Source organism: Anomaloglossus baeobatrachus, chromosome 11 (assembly GCF_048569485.1).
Source record: "Anomaloglossus baeobatrachus isolate aAnoBae1 chromosome 11, aAnoBae1.hap1, whole genome shotgun sequence".
Taxonomy (NCBI): domain Eukaryota; kingdom Metazoa; phylum Chordata; class Amphibia; order Anura; family Aromobatidae; genus Anomaloglossus; species Anomaloglossus baeobatrachus.
The window spans coordinates 181,456,729-181,475,883 of record NC_134363.1 but is presented as its reverse complement, the minus strand read 5'-3'; the positions used below and the strand labels follow the sequence as shown (position 1 = coordinate 181,475,883).

The 19,155-nt window shown below is 51.9% G+C and overlaps 1 protein-coding gene across 1 annotated transcript in view; it reads right to left on the bottom strand.

Annotated features, from left to right (window-relative positions):
* Positions 1 to 19,155, bottom strand: part of DISP3 (dispatched RND transporter family member 3) — a 117,995-nt gene that overhangs the window by 19,215 nt on the left and 79,625 nt on the right. Inside the window, exons 11-13 of the mRNA XM_075329109.1 lie at positions 5,955 to 6,077; positions 4,767 to 4,903; positions 1,758 to 1,939 (exon numbers count right to left, since the gene is read on the bottom strand). Coding sequence (XP_075185224.1) covers positions 1,758 to 1,939; positions 4,767 to 4,903; positions 5,955 to 6,077 — 442 coding nt within the window. The remainder of the gene's footprint in view (positions 1 to 1,757; positions 1,940 to 4,766; positions 4,904 to 5,954; positions 6,078 to 19,155) is intronic.

The window sequence follows — 19,155 nt, the reverse complement described above, 5'->3', positions numbered from 1 at the left end:
ACAGCAAAGGAGGGTACAGGGGGGAAGTGGGCACATTCAGGACCCTCCGGAGAGGCAAAGAGATCATATAAAACCCAACTGATCCATGAGCAGAATAGTGAGCGCAGCTCTGGAGTATAATACAGGATGTAACTCAGGATCAGTAATGTAATGTATGTACACAGTGACTGCACCAGCAGAATAGTGAGTGCAGCTCTGGCGTATAATACAGGATGTAACTCAGGATCAGTAATGTAATGTATGTACACAGTGACTGCACCAGCAGAATAGTGAGTGCAGCTCTGGAGTATAATACAGGAGGTAACTCAGGATCAGTAATGTATGTACACAGTGACTGCACCAGCAGAATAGTGAGTGGAGCTCTGGAGTATAATACAGGAGGTAACTCAGGATCAGTAATGTATGTACACAGTGACTGCACCAGCAGAATAGTGAGTGCAGCTCTGGAGTATAATACAGGAGGTAACTCAGGATCAGTAATGTAATGTATGTACACAGTGACTGCACCAGCAGAATAGTGAGTGCAGCTCTGGAGTATAATACAGGAGGTAACTCAGGATCAGTAATGTATGTACACAGTGACTGCACCAGCAGAATAGTGAGTGCAGCTCTGGAGTATAATACAGGAGGTAACTCAGGCTCAGTAATGTAATGTATGTACACAATGACTGTGCCAGCAGAATAGTAAGTGCAGCTCTGGAGTATAATACAGGAGGTAACTCAGGATCAGTAATGTATGTACACAGTGACTGCACCAGCAGAATAGTGAGTGCAGCTCTGGAGTATAATACAGGAGGTAACTCAGGATCAGTAATGTAATGTATGTACACAGTGACTGCACCAGCAGAATAGTGAGTGCAGCTCTGGAGTATAATACAGGAGGTAACTCAGGATCAGTAATGTATGTACACAGTGACTGCACCAGCAGAATAGTGAGTGCAGCTCTGGAGTATAATACAGGAGGTAGCTCAGGATCAGTAATGTATTGTATGTACACAGTGACTGCACCAGCAGAATAGTGAGTGCAGCTCTGGAGTATAATACAGGAGGTAACTCAGGATCAGTAATGTATGTACACAGTGACTGCACCAGCAGAATAGTGAGTGGAGCTCTGGAGTATAATACAGGAGGTAACTCAGGATCAGTAATGTATGTACACAGTGACTGCACCAGCAGAATAGTGAGTGCAGCTCTGGAGTATAATACAGGAGGTAACTCAGGATCAGTAATGTAATGTATGTACACAGTGACTGCACCAGCAGAATAGTGAGTGCAGCTCTGGAGTATAATACAGGAGGTAACTCAGGATCAGTAATGTATGTACACAGTGACTGCACCAGCAGAATAGTGAGTGCAGCTCTGGAGTATAATACAGGAGGTAACTCAGGCTCAGTAATGTAATGTATGTACACAGTGACTGTGCCAGCAGAATAGTAAGTGCAGCTCTGGAGTATAATACAGGAGGTAACTCAGGATCAGTAATGTAATGTATGTACACAGTGACTGCACCAGCAGAATAGTGAGTGCAGCTCTGGAGTATAATACAGGAGGTAACTCAGGATCAGTAATGTAATGTATGTACACAGTGACTGCACCAGCAGAATAGTGAGTGCAGCTCTGGAGTATAATGCAGGAGGTATCCCAGGATCGGTAATGTTACAGATTGATTACTGAGTATCCCCTCTACAGGTTTCTCTGTGGAATATATTGCAACTTCTGCAGGTATAGAAAGTGTCGCATTATGGCGCGGACATTACCTTGCATAGGACTGCTCTTTGTCTGCAGCATAGAAGCTGAAGTCATATTTCCATCCTCTGCGTGTGTCGCACCCTGAGGAGGTGATCATCCATTTCTTGGGACAGATTTCGGTCGGCAGCCCTATGGTGGACATACAAGCTGTCAGCTTCCAGGTGTAGTTACCGTAAGGAATCTTATACACCTAAACAATGGATTAATGAAAACAAACATTTACAATGTGGCACCCTGAGAGCCGCACTGACACAGTAACACAGGAGGCGGCACACAGCGGGCGCCGGGCGGCACGAGGAGGTCGTAACGGGGACCCGCCGGCTACCAGTGCCCGTATCACCGCCTAGGGGGTAACCTGGACCTCCAACTCCAAAAGTCACATCTGTAACTTTTCACATTCCATTTATTACAGCCGCCTTACGGGCCCGGCCCAGGGTGAAACCTCCACGGCCCCGACTCTGCTTGTGACAATGCGGGTGTTTGGGGCGATTCCTTCAGTTGCTTGTATCTCATCTCCTCTGACACCTCATTGGCCTAGAGAAATGCAGCGACCACCACGAGTCCCCTAATCTGCCTGAATTGAGTTGTCACAACCTTTTTTTTTTTTTTTTCATGATTGCAGCCAATAAAATACAAAATGAGCCGACTTTTCCTTAACTCCCCCCCAGCTCCTGTGCAGATCTATGCGTGTCCATCATTACAGATGATAACTAGGGGTGTAAGAATCACATTCACAGAGGGTGCGACCATGGCCAGGAGGGCGGCCCGCCGACATCAGCACCTACTTCAACTGGATGAGCATCTGAGGACACATATTCAGCTGAAGTGTATTGTGGTGCAGAGACCCATCGGGTCCCTAAACCGCAATACGTGCTGCTGGCAAATCAGAGCCCGGAAGCTGACATCGGCATGCCTGGCATTAGTGTCAGATTGCACTGACGTCATGCACCACTATAGCAAGCACACAGATGTAAGCTGCCGGCCACTGTGTTGGCTACAAAAGAGGACGCTGGGTGTCGTGGGAGCAGAGGAGGGTAAGAACAATGATTTTTGATTTTTTATGCATTAGAGGCAGGATAGGGACATATTTACCAGGATGGGTCCAGAATTGGGAACATATATACCAGGATGGGGGAAGGGGGGGACATGAATAAAAGAATGGGGGGATATATATACCAGAATGGGGACATATATACCAGGATGAGGGAACATATATAGCAGGATGGGGACATATATATCAGGATGAGGACATATATGCCAGGATGGGGGAACATATAACAAGGATTGGTGGACACATATACCAAAATAGGGGGACACATACACCAGGATGAGGAACATATATACCAGGTTGAGGACAAATATACCAGGATGGGGGGGACATATATAGCAGGATAGGGGAACATATATACCAGGATGAGGGACATATATACCAGGATGGGGGACATATATACCAGGATGGGGGGATATATATACCAGGATGGGGACATATATACCAGGATGAGGAATATATCTATAAGGATTGGGGACATATATACCAGGATGGGGGGACATATATACCAGGATGAGGAATATATCTATAAGGATTGGGGACATATATACCAGGATGAGGGGACATATATACCAGGATGGGGGATATATATATATGGATGGGGGATATATATATACCAGGATGGAGTGCATATATACCAGGATGAGGATTATATCTATAAGGACATATATACCAGGATGGGGGACATATATACCAGTATGGAGGGCATATATACCAGGAGTAGGAACATATATACCAGGATGAGGAACATATATACAAGGATGAGGAACATATATACAAGGATGAGAAACATATATACAAGGATGAGGGACATATATACCAGGATAGGGGACATATATATCAGGATAGGGGACATATATATCAGGATGGGGAAATACTGTATATACATACCAGGATGGAGGACATGCATAGCAGGTTGGGGGACACATATACCAGGATCTAGAATGCTACAGGGGCCCATACATCTGAATAACATGGAGGGGGTCCATCGTACTCCAGTTACACCGTAGATAACCCCATACGCAGTGCCCGGATGCAGCCATCCCACTCTTTTCTTTATGTCCCTTCTACAGGTTCACAAGGAGAGGAGACGGATTAGCACCTGACTGCCGGATCAGACTACGTTGGCTTTGTTTGTAGTCTGTTACCATGGTTATAAGTGTTGTTAATAGATACTATCTGCATAGTTGATGCATAAAGAACAATTTGTTGCAGAAGTATGCACACCCTATAAGTAATGAGTGGGTAGAATTTGGATGATAACCATCCCCAGATTGCATTTTCCTTCCAGCGCAGGGACAGACATGACGGCTGGTGCGAGTCGCCTCCTGGCACAATCTCTCCATCTTTGTTATCTACACGGATGCAAATCAGCCCTCGGCCGGCGCGGACGCCTGGCGAGATACGAGCTGCTTACAAGAGCTCCGCGGCCGCAGATTTCTGCCAGGAAAATCGTTATCCTCCGTGTCACATTTGCCTATCCTCGAGCGTTAAAGCTAATCCTCAGGTGCTCATCCGCAGACACGTGCCCCGCAGCCCCCCGCGCGCCCTGCGGTCCCCGGCTCTAATAATAGGTCTGCACAATGGCGGAATTATCCTAAACAAGGGAGACGTGTCCGTGTTATAATGTAACACTTCATCATCCCCGGCCTGACGAGTGCAGAGAAGCGGCCGGCGGCGGCAGCGCTAAAGAGATGTCAGTCTTTACTAATGAGAGAAAAGAGAACATCCGCGCGCCCCCCGAGCTCAGCGTGCGGATCACTGCCAAGACGTGCTGAGCCGAAAACGGGGGGAATCAGGGGGCGACTGCACTGCTACTGACTTTAGTTTTATGATTTATGCCATAAATATAAGAAGGATAAATGTAACATGGATTAATGGTGCAATATTGTAACGCCCGGACCCTGAGCTGTCAGAGACCCCCGTATGATCCTGGTGGGATGAGGGGTCTGTAATGCAGATGTCTTACCTGAAACGAGGTCACGTCATCGTCCCCCGGTAGTGTGGATTGCCACGGAGGTGCAGCCGAAGCATTAAGGGACAGTCGGAAAATGGTGGCGCGTCCTTCCCATTTACATCTGGTGACGTACACCGTCCTCTGCAAATCTGAGAAGTGAGGATGAAATACAGTCACGTAGGAAAATACCCAACAAAGCCATCGTAGTCTCATACAGGAGAAGACAAAGCATGCAAGGAGGTGGTCAGCCTCGTATAAAGGGGGGAAAATACCCACCTACCGCCAAACATGGCCGCCACAACCAAGCACCCGTCAGTACAATAAAGGTAAAGACCCATGATGGCCAAAAGGACACGACTGGGTCTCCATGAGCACCAGGACCCATGCACCCCCTATACTGATACTTTTGCCCCCTATATTGATACCTTTGTACCCCCCACATCAATACTTTTGCCCCATATCGATACCTTTGCCCCTATATTGATACCTTTCTTCCCCTATATTGATACCTTTGTTCCCCTATATTGATACCTTTGTAGCGTCTATATTGATACCTTTGTACCCCCTATATCAATACCTTTGCCCCTATATTGAAACCTTTGCCCCCTATATTTTTACCTTTGTACCCCCCATATCAATACCTTTGCCCCATATCAATACCTTTGCCCTTATATCGATACCTTTGCCCCTATATTGAAACCTTTGCCACCTATATTTTTACCTTTGTACCCCCTATATCAATACCTATGCTCCATATCAATACCTTTGTCCTTATATCGATACCTTTGCCCCTATAGTGATACATTTCTTCCCCCAAATTTAAAACTTTTTCCCTCCATGTTGATACCCTTGCCCCCTATATTGATACCTTTGTAGCCCCTCTATCGAAAACCTTTGAGCCCTATTTTGTTACATTTGCACCCCCTATATCGATACCTTCCCCCTAAATTGATCCCTTTGCACCCCCTATATTGATACATTTGTTCCCCTATATTGATACCTTTGTCCCCTATATTGTTTCCTTTGCCCCCCCCGTGTTGATACCTCCTCCCCATATTGATCCCTTTGCCCCCCTATATCGATTCCTTCCCCCCCCCATATTGATCCCTTTGCCCCCCTATATCGATACCCTTGTACCAAATATCATATCCCATTAGTGGATGCATACAGTACAGTGTGGAGCATTTCCAGCCCACTCACCCTCATGGCCAAGGTCGGACATGCTGATCTTGCTGTTCCATGTAGTCAGTGATCCTCTTTTCTTCTTGTCTGATGAGGTCCGGATGTTGTTTTGGAGGCTCCGGGGCTTCTCCTGAAACAACCCTACAGCACAAACAGTGAACATGATGTCTGAGGGGTTTAGATACAGAGGTATAAGACCAAAAGAGCTTAGGCGGAAAATAAGATCAGGGAGGAAACAACAAGACAATGGGAGAACTCCACGCACAAAGCAATACAATCACCAGCAGTACTGGGCTTCAACAGAACACGGACCGGTTTATCAAAAAGCTATAGTCGGCATGGGAAGACAGGCTCCACCATCTTAAGAAGGCTAGGAGTGACTGTGATAGGTTTCCAATAACATGTGATCCAAGAGATAACCAGCAGGCTAGCAGAGATTAACTCCTGCAAGTATGATCACTAATGAGCACACAGCTGGTCGAAGCCCGAGTCTGCCTGTGTAACTCAGAAGCCCCAAAGGAGGCATAGTAAGGAGTGTCAGATTCTGCAGTGTGAACTGGACCGGTTTAGCAAAAGCTATAGTCGGCATGGGAAGACAGGCTCCACCATCTTAAGAAGGCTAGGAGTGACTGTGATAGGTTTCCAATAACATGTGATCGAAGAGGTAACCAGCAGGCTAGCAGAGAGTAACTCCTGCAAACCTGATCACTAATGAGCACACAGCTGGTCGACGCCCGAGTCTGCCTGTGCAACTCAGAAGCCCCAAAGAAACCATAGTGGGGATCTGCAGTGTGAACAGCGTCAGATGCCGCCATGACACTGTATGACAAACGCGCACAAGTGTGAATGTCACCAGACCCTTGGACGTTCCCTCTTTTTAACGTTCCGGATGCAGGGCGTCTCTTTAAACATATCACCACTTTGTTGTAATGTTTCCGCATTTACAGCGCCGCTGTCTTTGCAATTCCGCATAAAAACAAATCTCGTTAATTTGTAAAAAATCCCACAAAAAAAATCTATGAACATAAAGAAATATAATAATATAAGAATAATCTTTGTATGAAAAATCTTGCGATGTCAGGAGTGTGCAGCTGGCGGCGGGTGACGTGGGCAGAGGTGGGGGCAGAGTCCTCCCGGCCCTGGCGCCTGTCGGCACTCATCTGCGTCTGCCCGTCTCCCTTAGGCTCGCAGTTCCCTTCATTACACTTCTCTTATTTCTACTTTCAGGAAGAGCAGAAATTAAGTCTTCTGCCAGGAAAGGTTTTAATAAATGATGTTCTGAGTTCAAACATACGCAGCCCGGCACCGGATGCGGGGTCTCGTCAGCCCAACCGCTGCTTCTTCACAGTCTGGCTGGCACGGAGACCATGAAAGGGGCAAGGGTCTCTCTAATGGAGATTGTGGTGCTTCAAGAGAACAAACAGGACAGACCCTTTAAGACTGAGTAAGAGGTTTACAAGGCAGGAGCCAGAGCCCGGCTTTCCATAATCAGTTCTCAGCCCTGAGCTTCTATCCACAGAACCTTGCCAAGGCAGAGTGGTCTGTTGGCATCCCTCGTCACATGGGAGATACGTCTCGCCAAACCTTCCCCTAGTGGTTCATGGACAATCTATAAACAAGCTACTCATGGACACTCAGCTCTCGAAGACTTACCGTACACCGGATCTCTATCCCAGGCTGATCATGCTCTAACCTAAACACTTAATTCCCACGTTGCCCAGGGAATCTACACTTGACTTAACTTGTGGCACCATCATGATTAACATTCAGATCTGTCACACACCAACTAGGATGACTCAAGTCATCAATGGATGCAATCTATGATGGTCCATCTATACTGGCATAGTGATCCCCTTGTCCATGGTGGTAGAGAGGTTCTCACACTGGAGAACATATCTGGACTCTCAAAGTACGAAGGTCCATCCATAAGAACATAGTGATACGTCTTCATGGTGGTAGAGAGGTTCTCACACTGGAGAACATATCAGGACTCTCAAAGTATGATGGTCTTTCCATAAGAGCATATTGATACCTCTCCATGGTGGTAGAGAGGTTCTCAAATTGGAGAACATATCTGGACTCTCAAAGTTTGAAGGTCCATCCATACTGGCACAGTGTTCCCCCTCTCTATGTTGGTAGAGAGGTCCTGGCATTAGAAAACATATCTGGACTCTCAATGTATAAAGGTCCATCCATAAGAGCCTCTTCATGGTGGTAGAGAGGATCTTTCATTGGAGAACATATCTGGACTCTCAAAGTATGAAGGTCTATCCATCGGAGCATAGTGATACCTCTCCATGGTGGTGGAGAGGTTCTCGCATTCGAGAACATATTTGGACTCTCAAAGTATGATGGCCAATCCATACTGGCCTAGTGATATCCCTCAACATGGTGGTAAAGAGCTCCTGGCACCTGAGAACATATCTGGATGCTAAAAGTATGATTGTCCAGCCATAAGAGCATAGTCTACTCTATTCTCCTTCCTCCATGGTGATAGACATATCTGAAGATCTGGGATCCCCTTCTTCTTAACCCCTTATGGAGGTATAGTGTTTGTTGTAGAGTAATTCCTAAAATGGACTAAACAGAATGGGCATTGCTTAATGGAAAACAAAATAAAGGAACCTGCAAGTGAATGCTCAGTCGTGGAGAGTCAAAGGTCCAAACTCGAGGAACCTGTGGGCAAATTTTAAGTCCTAAAGGGTTAGAAGTCCAAACTTACGGAACCTGCAGGTGAATATTCAGTCATAGAAAGCTAAAGGTCCAAACTCAAGAAACTTACAGGTGAAAGCTCAGTCATAGAGGGTCAGAGGTCCAAACTCAAGGAATCTGCAGATAAATGTTCAGTTGTAGAGAGTCAAAGGTACAAACTCAAGGAACCTGCAATCCTCAGTCAATAAGAGTCAAGGATCCAAATTCAAGGAATCTGTGGGTGAATGTTCAGTCGTATAGGGTTAGAAGTCCAAACTTAAGCATCCTGCAGGCGAATGCTCAGTCATAGCGAGTCAAAGGTCTAAACTCAAGGAATGAACAGGTGAAAGCTCATTCATACAGGGTCAGAGGTCTAAACTCAAGGAATGAACAGGTGAAAGCTCATTCATACAGTGTCAGAGGTCTAAACTCAAGGAATCTGCAAATAAATGTTCAGTCTTAGAGAGTCAAAAGTTCTAACTCAAGGAACCTGCAGGTCAATGCTCAGTCCTAGAGAGTCATAGGTCCAAACTCAAGAAATCTGCAGATAAATGCCCAATTACTCAAGGTCAGAAGTTCAAATTCAATGAACCCGCAGATAAATGGTCAGTTATTGAGGGTCAGAAGTCCAAAATCAAGGACCCTGCAGACTAATGCTCAGTAATAGATAGTCAAAGGTCCACACTTAAAAACCTGCAGATGAATGCTCATTTATGATGTAATAGGCCCAAACTCAAGGAACCTGCAAATAAATGGTTAGTTATTGAGGGTCAGAAGTCCAAACTTAAGGAAGCTGCAGGTAAATTCTCAGTCGTAGAGAATCAAAGGTCCAAACTCAAGAAACCTGCAGGTCAATGCTCAGTTCTAGAGAGTCAAAGGTACAAACTCAAGGAATCTGAAAATAAATGGTCCGTTATTGAGGGTCAAAAATCCAAACTCAAGGAACCTGAAGGAGAATGCTGAGTTGTAGAACGCCAAAGGTCCAAACTCAGGGAGCCTGCAGCTAAATGCTCAGTCGTAGAAAGTCAAAGGTCAACACTCAGGGAACTTGCAGGTCAATGCTCAGTCGTAGAGAGTCAAAGGTCCAAACTTAAGGAACCTGCAGGTCAATGCTCAGTCGTAGAGAGTCAAAGGTCCAAACTCAAGGAACCTGCAGGTCAATGGTCAGTTGTAGAGAGTCAAAGGTCCAAACTCAAGGAACTTGCAGGTGAATGCTCAGTTGTAGAAAGTCAATGGTCCAATCTCAGGGAACCTATAGGTCAATGCTCTGTTGTAGAGAGTCAAAGGTCCAAACTCAAGGAACCTGCAGATAAATGCTCTCTTATTGAGGGTCAGAAGCACACACTCAAGGAACCTTCAGGTCAATGCTCAGCCAAAGAGAGTCGAAGGGTCTAAACTCAAGAACCTGCAGGTGAATGCTCAGTCATAACATAAGAGGTCCAAGCTCAAGGAACCAGCACGTAAATGCTCAGTTGTAGAGTCAGAAGTCCAAACTCAACAGACCTGCAGGTGAATTCAAAGACCGTTAAAGACAAATTCCCCTCCCCCAATGGAGATTTGCTCACACCGCTAAGCACGATGCCTATTCTCACTTCTTGCTTTTTTATTTTTTTTAAAGTGACCTTTATACTCCAAAACGAAGATTAGACCTCGAAATCTTCTCTGGGACAATTTAGTAAACCCCAAAGTGACCAATTACTGGAATGAAATGAACAGCAGTCCTTGGATCAATGCTCGGCTTATTGACAGCCTCTGAGCTCCGGAGCAGACATCAATACCGGTATTGGAGAAGCTTAATCTAAGGTCTCAGCCGGGTGTGACGTCCTCCCCGGCACCGAGCCTCGGCTTCTCTATGAAGATGTCATCTACACAAAAAAAAAGGAGCAAATTGTGTGTCCATATTCAGATAATGGAGCCACAATTCACCACCCAAAGCCCGAGCTCCAAAAGAAGACATTGTAATCATCATGTGCATATGGGGGCATCTAAGACCACTGAGAGGCCGACGGCTGGGACCCCAAAACTGTCAGAATAAAAGGGCAATGATATCATCACCTCTGCTGTTTCATTCAGAGTCAGACCAGCAAAAAAGGCGTTATCCTGCACTGATCCAGAGTTACCTCCTGTATTATACTCCAGAGCTGCACTCACTATTCTGCTGGTGCAGTCACTGTGTACATACATTACTGATCCTGAGTTACCTCCTGTATTATACTCCAGAGCTGCACTCACTACATGTGACCCTTCCTGGCATGGCAATCTCCAGAGCAGGCTCACCTGCAGACCCCGGACATGGAGTGGAGACCCCAGTCGTCTTATAACAGAATGTGGTGCTCTTCCTCCGTGCTGCGCTCGCACTGATCTCCGGACGCTGCGGGGAGGATGATTGGCTCCTGCTGCGCTTAGATTCTGGTTTGTATGAAATTTGCTCTTTGAAAATTCACAAAGTGACAGCGAAAGAAGCCGCGAGAGCGTGATACAGGGGGCCACAATCCAGGGGAGAGGGCGTCCAGGCTGTGGAGTGCGGGGGAAGGGAGAAGACACTGCAGCCGCAGCTCAGACTGCCGGAGCCTCCATCACTGTGTGCACAGAGCGGTATGGCTCACACTGTTATGGGGACATTGTATCTGCAACCATTATGGGGGAGCTGTGTTTAACACAGTTAAAGGGGAAATGTGGCTGTCATTGTATAGGGCACTGTGTGTCACTATTATGGGGGCACTGTGGCTGTCATTGTATGGGGCACTGTGTGTCTGTGTCACTGTGATGGGGGCACTGTGTGTCTGTGTCACTGTGATGGGGGCACTGTGTGTCTGTGTCACTGTTATGGGGGCACTGTGTGTCTGTGTCACTGTGATGGGGGCACTGTGTGTCTGTGTCACTGTTATGGGGGCACTGTGTGTCTGTGTCACTGTTATGGGGGCACTGTGTGTCTGTGTGTCACTGTGATGGGGGCACTGTGTGTCTGTGTCACTGTGATGGGGGCACTGTGTGTCTGTGTGTCACTGTGATGGGAGCACTGTGTGTCTGTGTCACTGTGATGGGGGCACTGTGTGTCTGTGTGTCACTGTGATGGGAGCACTGTGTGTCTGTGTGTCACTGTGATGGGGGCACTGTGTGTTTGTGTGTCACTGTGATGGGGGCACTGTGTGTCTGTGTGTCACTGTGATGGGGCACTGTGTGTCTGTGTGTCACTGTGATGGGGGCACTGTGTGTCTGTGTGTCACTGTGATGGGGGCACTGTGTGTCTGTGTCACTGTGATGGGGGCACTGTGTGTCTGTGTGTCACTGTGATGGGGGCACTGTGTGTCTGTGTGTCACTGTGATGGGGGCACTGTGTGTTTGTGTGTCACTGTGATGGGGGCACTGTGTGTCTGTGTCACTGTGATGGGGGCACTGTGTGTCTGTGTCACTGTGATGGGGGCACTGTGTGTCTGTGTCACTGTTATGGGGGCACTGTGTGTCTGCGTGTCACTGTTATGGGGCACTGTGTGTCTGTGTCACTGTGATGGGGGCACTGTGTGTCTGTGTGTCACTGTGATGGGGGCACTGTGTGTTTGTGTGTCACTGTGATGGGGGCACTGTGTGTCTGTGTCACTGTGATGGGGGCACTGTGTGTCTGTGTCACTGTGATGGGGGCACTGTGTGTCTGTGTCACTGTGATGGGGGCACTGTGTGTCTGTGTGTCACTGTGATGGGGGCACTGTGTGTCTGTGTCACTGTGATGGGAGCACTGTGTGTCTGTGTCACTGTGATGGGGGCACTGTGTGTCTGTGTGTCACTGTGATGGGGGCACTGTGTGTTTGTGTGTCACTGTGATGGGGGCACTGTATGTCTGTGTCACTGTGATGGGGGCACTGTGTGTCTGTGTCACTGTGATGGGGGCACTGTGTGTCTGTGTCACTGTGATGGGGGCACTGTGTGTCTGTGTGTCACTGTGATGGGGGCACTGTGTGTCTGTGTCACTGTGATGGGAGCACTGTGTGTCTGTGTCACTGTGATGGGGGCACTGTGTGTCTGTGTCACTGTGATGGGGGCACTGTGTGTCTGTGTGTCACTGTGATGGGAGCACTGTGTGTCTGTGCCACTGTGATGGGGGCACTGTGTGTCTGTGTCACTGTGATGGGGGCACTGCGTGTCTGTGTCACTGTGATGGGAGCACTGTGTGTCTGTGTCACTGTGATGGGGGCACTGTGTGTCTGTGTCACTGTTATGGGGGCACTGTGTGTCTGTGTCACTGTTATGGGGGCACTGTGTGTCTGTGTCACTGTTATGGGGGCACTGTGTGTCTGTGTCACTGTGATGGGGGCACTGTGTGTCTGTGTCACTGTTATGGGGGCACTGTGTGTCTGTGTCACTGTGATGGGGGCACTGTGTGTTTGTGTGTCACTGTGATGGGGGCACTGTGTGTCTGTGTCACTGTGATGGGGGCACTGTGTGTCTGTGTCACTGTGATGGGAGCACTGTGTGTCTGTGTCACTGTGATGGGGGCACTGTGTGTCTGTGTCACTGTTATGGGGGCACTGTGTGTCTGTGTCACTGTTATGGGGGCACTGTGTGTCTGTGTCACTGTTATGGGGGCACTGTGTGTCTGTGTCACTGTTATGGGGGCACTGTGTGTCTGTGTCACTGTTATGGGGGCACTGTGTGTCTGTGTCACTGTTATGGGGGCACTGTGTGTCTGTGTCACTGTTATGGGGGCACTGTGTGTCTGTGTCACTGTTATGGGGGCACTGTGTGTCTGTGTCACTGTTATGGGGGCACTGTGTGTCTGTGTCACTGTTATGGGGGTACTGTGGCTGTCATCCATGTTATCTCTTTGCAGCCCTTTCTCATCAGGAGCGTAGGATAATAAGACACATAATGTGTAAAACAAGGAGACGACTCCAGGACTTGCCGTCAATCACAGTTTTGTTTTTTTGCCCCTAACACCAGGGGGCAGCACAGCCTCTAATGAGATCTCCGCCCCAAACACCAGGGGGCAGCGCGGCCTCTAATGAGATCTCCGCCCCTAACACCAGGGGGCAGCGCGGCCTCTAATGAGATCTCCGCCCCAAACACCAGGGGGCAGCGCGGCCTCTAATGAGATCTCCGCCCCAAACACCAGGGGGCAGCGCGGCCTCTAATGAGATCTCCGCTCCTAACACCAGGGGGCAGCGCGGCCTCTAATGAGATCTCCGCTCCTAACACCAGGGGGCAGCGCAGCCTCTAATGAGATCTCCACTCCTAACACCAGGGGGCAGCGCAGCCTCTAATGAGATCTCCACTCCTAACACCAGGGGGCAGCGCAGCCTCTAATGAGATCTCCACTCCTAACAACAGGGGGCAGCGCAGCCTCTAATGAGATCTCCACTCCTAACACCAGGGGCAGCGCAGCCTCTAATGAGATCTCCACTCCTAACACCAGGGGGCAGCGCGGCCTCTAATGAGATCTCCGCTCCTAACACCAGGGGGCAGCGCGGCCTCTAATGAGATCTCCGCTCCTAACACCAGGGGGCAGCGCGGCCTGTAATGAGATCTCCACTCCTAACACCAGGGGGCAGCGCGGCCTCTAATGAGATCTCCGCTCCTAACACCAGGGGGCAGCGCGGCCTCTAATGAGATCTCCGCTCCTAACACCAGGGGGCAGCGCGGCCTGTAATGAGATCTCCACTCCTAACACCAGGGGGCAGCGCAGCCTCTAATGAGATCTCCACTCCTAACAACAGGGGGCAGCGCAGCCTCTAATGAGATCTCCACTCCTAACACCAGGGGGCAGCGCAGCCTCTAATGAGATCTCCACTCCTAACACCAGGGGGCAGCGCGGCCTCTAATGAGATCTCCGCTCCTAACACCAGGGGGCAGCGCGGCCTCTAATGAGATCTCCACTCCTAACACCAGGGGGCAGCGCGGCCTGTAATGAGATCTCCACTCCTAACACCAGGGGGCAGCGCGGCCTCTAATGAGATCTCCGCTCCTAACACCAGGGGGCAGCGCAGCCTCTAATGAGATCTCCACTCCTAACACCAGGGGGCAGCGCGGCCTCTAATGAGATCTCCGCCCCTAACACCAGAGGGCAGCGCGGCCTCTAATGAGATCTCCACCCGTAACACCAGGGGACAGCGCGGCCTCTAATGAGATCTCCGCCCCTAACACCAGGGGGCAGCGCGGCCTCTAATGAGATCTCCACCCGTAACACCAGGGGACAGCTTGGTCTCTAATGAGATCTCCGCCCCTAACACCAGGGGGCAGCGCGGCCTCTAATGAGATCTCCACTCCTAACACCAGGGGGCAGCGTAGCCTCTAATGAGATCTCCGCCCCTAACACCAGGGGGCAGCGCAGCCGCTAATGAGATCTCCACTCCTAACACCAGGGGGCAGCGCGGCCTCTAATGAGATCTCCGCCCCTAACACCAGAGGGCAGCGCGGCCTCTAATGAGATCTCCACCCGTAACACCAGGGGGCAGCGCAGCCGCTAATGAGATCTCCACCCCTAACACCAGGGGGCAGCGCGGTCTCTAATGAGATCTCCGCCCCTAACACCAGGGGGCAGCGCGGCCTCTAATGAGATCTCCACTCCTAACACCAGGGGGCAGCGTAGCCTCTAATGAGATCTCCGCCCCTAACACCAGGGGGCAGCGCAGCCGCTAATGAGATCTCCACTCCTAACACCAGGGGGCAGCGCGGCCTCTAATGAGATCTCCGCCCCTAACACCAGGGGGCAGCGCGGCCTCTAATGAGATCTCCGCCCCTAACACCAGGGGCCAGCGCGGCCTCTAATGAGATCTCCGCCCCTAACACCAGGGGACAGCGCGGTCTCTAATGAGATCTCCGCCCCTAACACCAGGGGCCAGCGCGGCCTCTAATGACATCTCCGCTCCTAACACCAGGGGGCAGCACGGCCTCTAATGAGATCTCCGCCTTTAACACCAGGGTGCAGCGCGGCCTCTAATGAGATATCCACTCCAAACACCAGGGGGCAGCGCGGCCTCTAATGAGATCTCCGCCCCTAACACCAGGGGGCAGCGCGGCCTCTAATGAGATCTCCACCCCTAACACCAGGGGGCAGCACGGCCTCTAATGAGATCTCCACTCCAAACACCAGGGGGCAGCGGAGCCTCTAATGAGATCTCCGCCCCTAACACCAGGGGGCAGCGCGGCCTCTAATGAGATCTCCACCCCTAACACCAGGGGGCAGCGCGGCCTCTAATGATATCTCCACCCCTAACACCAGGGGGCAGCGCGGCCTCTAATGAGATCTCCGCCCCTAACACCAGGGGGCAGCGCGGCCTCTAATGAGATCTCCACCCCTAACACCAAGGGGCAGCGCGGCCTCTAATGAGATCTCCGCCCCTAACACCAGGGGGCAGCGCGGCCTGTAATGAGATCTCCGCCCCTAACACCAGGGGGCAGCGCGGCCTCTAATGAGATCTCCGCCCCTAACACTAGGGGGCAGCGCGGCCTGTAATGAGATCTCCGCCCCTAACACCAGGGGGCAGCGCGGCCTCTAATGAGATCTCTGCTCTTAACACCAGGGGGCAGCGCGGCCTCTAATGAGATCTCCGCTCCTAACACCAGGGGGCAGCGCGGCCTCTAATGAGATCTCCGCTCCTAACACCAGGGGGCAGCGCGGCCTCTAATGAGATCTCCGCCCCTAACACCAGGGGGCAGCGCTGCCTCTAATGAGATATCCGCCCCTAACACCAGGGGGCAGCGCGGCCTCTAATGAGATCTCCGCCTCTAACACCAGGGGGCAGCGCGGCCTGTAATGAGATCTCCGCCCCTAACACCAGGGGGCAGCGCGGCCTGTAATGAGATCTCCGCCCCTAACACTAGGGGGCAGCGCGGCCTGTAATGAGATCTCCGCCCCTAACACCAGGGGGCAGCGCGGCCTCTAATGAGATCTCCACCCCTAACACCAGGGGGCAGCGCGGCCTCTAATGAGATCTCCACCCCTAACACCAGGGGGCAGCGCGGCCTCTAATGAGATCTCCGCCTCTAACACCAGGGGGCAGCGCGGCCTCTAATGAGATCTCCGCTCCTAGCACCAGGGGGCTGCGCGGCCTCTAATGAGATCTCCGCCCCTAACACTAGGGGGCAGCGTGGCCTGTAATGAGATCTCCGCCCCTAACACCAGGGGGCAGCGCGGCCTGTAATGAGATCTCCGCTCCTAACACCAGGGGGCAGGGCGGCCTCTAATGAGATCTCCGCCCCTAACACCAGGGGGCAGCGCGGCCTCTAATGAGATCTCCGCCCCTAACACTAGGGGGCAGCGCGGCCTGTAATGAGATCTCCGCCCCTAACACCAGGGGGCAGCGCGGCCTCTAATGAGATCTCCACCCCTAACACCAGGGGGCAGCGCGGCCTCTAATGAGATCTCCGCCCCTAACACCAGGGGGCAGCGCGGCCTCTAATGAGATCTCCGCCCCTAACACTAGGGGGCAGCGCGGCCTGTAATGAGATCTCCGCCCCTAACACCAGGGGACAGCGCGGCCTCTAATGAGATCTCCGCTCCTAACACCAGGGGGCAGCGCGGCCTCTAATGAGATCTACGCCCCTAACACTAGGGGGCAGCGCGGCCTGTAATGAGATCTCCGCTCCTAACACCAGGGGGCAGCGCGGCCTCTAATGAGATCTCCACCCCTAACACCAGGGGGCAGCGCGGCCTCTAATGAGATCTCCGCCTCTAACACCAGGGGGCAGCGCGGCCTCTAATGAGATCTCCACCCCTAACACCAGGGGGCAGCGCGGCCTCTAATGAGATCTCCGCCTCTAACACCAGGGGACAGCGCGGTCTCTAATGAGATCTCCGCCCCTAACACCAGGGGGCAGCACGGCTTCTAATGACATCTCCGCCCCTAACACCAGGGGGCAGCGCGGCCTCTAATGACATCTCCGCTCCTAACACCAGGGGGCAGCGCGGCCTCTAATGAGATCTCCGCCCCTAACACCAGGGGGCAGCGCGGCCTCTAATGAGATCTCCGCTCCTAACACCAGGGGGCAGCGCGGCTTCTAATGAGATCTCCGCCTTTAACACCAGGGTGCAGCGCGGCCTCTAATGAGATATCCACTCCAAACACCAGGGGGCAGCGCGGCCTCTAATGAGATCTCCGCCCCTAACACCAGGGGGCAGCGCGGCCTCTAATGAGATCTCCACCCCTAACACCAGGGGGCAGCACGGCCTCTAATGAGATCTCCACCCCTAACACCAGGGGGCAGCGCAGCCTCTAATGAGATCTCCACTCCAAACACCAGGGGGCAGCGCAGCCTCTAATGAGATCTCCGCCCCTAACACCAGGGGGCAGCGCGGCCTCTAATGAGATCTCCACCCCTAACACCAGGGGGCAGCGCGGCCTCTAATGATATCTCCACCCCTAACACCAGGGGGCAGCGCGGCCTCTAATGAGATCTCCGCCCCTAACACCAGGGGGCAGCGCGGCCTCTAATGAGATCTCCACCCCTAACACCAGGGGGCAGCGCGGCCTCTAATGAGATCTCCGCCCCTAACACCAGGGGGCAGCGCGGCCTGTAATGAGATCTCCGCCCCTAACACCAGGGGGCAGCGCGGCCTCTAATGAGATCTCCGCCCCTAACACTAGGGGGCAGCGCGGCCTGTAATGAGATCTCCGCCCCTAACACCAGGGGGCAGCGCGGCCTCTAATGAGATCTCTGCTCCTAACACCAGGGGGCAGCGCGGCCTCTAATGAGATCTCCGCCCCTAACACCAGGGGGCAGCGCAGCCTCTAATGAGATCTCCACTCCTAACACCAGGGGGCAGCGCGGCCTCTAATGAGATCTCCGCCCCTAACACCAGGGGGCAGCGCTGCCTCTAATGAGATATCCGCCCCTAACACCAGGGGGCAGCGCGGCCTGTAATGAGATCTCCGCCCCTAACACCAGGGGGCAGCGCGGCCTCTAATGAGATCTCCGCTCCTAACACCAGGGGGCAGCGCGGCCTCTAATGAGATCTCCGCTCCTAACACCAGGGGGCAGCGCGGCCTGTAATGAGATCTCCGCCCCTAACACTAGGGGGCAGCGCGGCCTGTAATGAGATCTCCGCCCCTAACACCAGGGGGCAGCGCGGCCTCTAATGAGATCTCCACCCCTAACACCAGGGGGCAGCGCGGCCTCTAATGAGATCTCCACCCTTAACACCAGGGGGCAGCGCGGCCTCTAATGAGATCTCCGCCTCTAACACCAGGGGGCAGCGCGGCCTCTAATGAGATCTCCGCTCCTAACACCAGGGGGCTGCGCGGCCTCTAATGAGATCTCCGCCCCTAACACTAGGGGGCAGCGCGGCCTCTAATGAGATCTCCGCTCCTAGCACCAGGGGGCAGCGCGGCCTGTAATGAGATCTCCGCCCCTAACACCAGGGGGCAGCGCGGCCTGTAATGAGATCTCCGCTCCTAACACCAGGGGGCAGTACGGCCTCTAATGAGATCTCCGCCCCTAACACCAGGGGGCAGCGCGGCCTCTAATGAGATCTCCGCCCCTAACACTAGGGGGCAGCGCGGCCTGTAATGAGATCTCCGCCCCTAACACCAGGGGG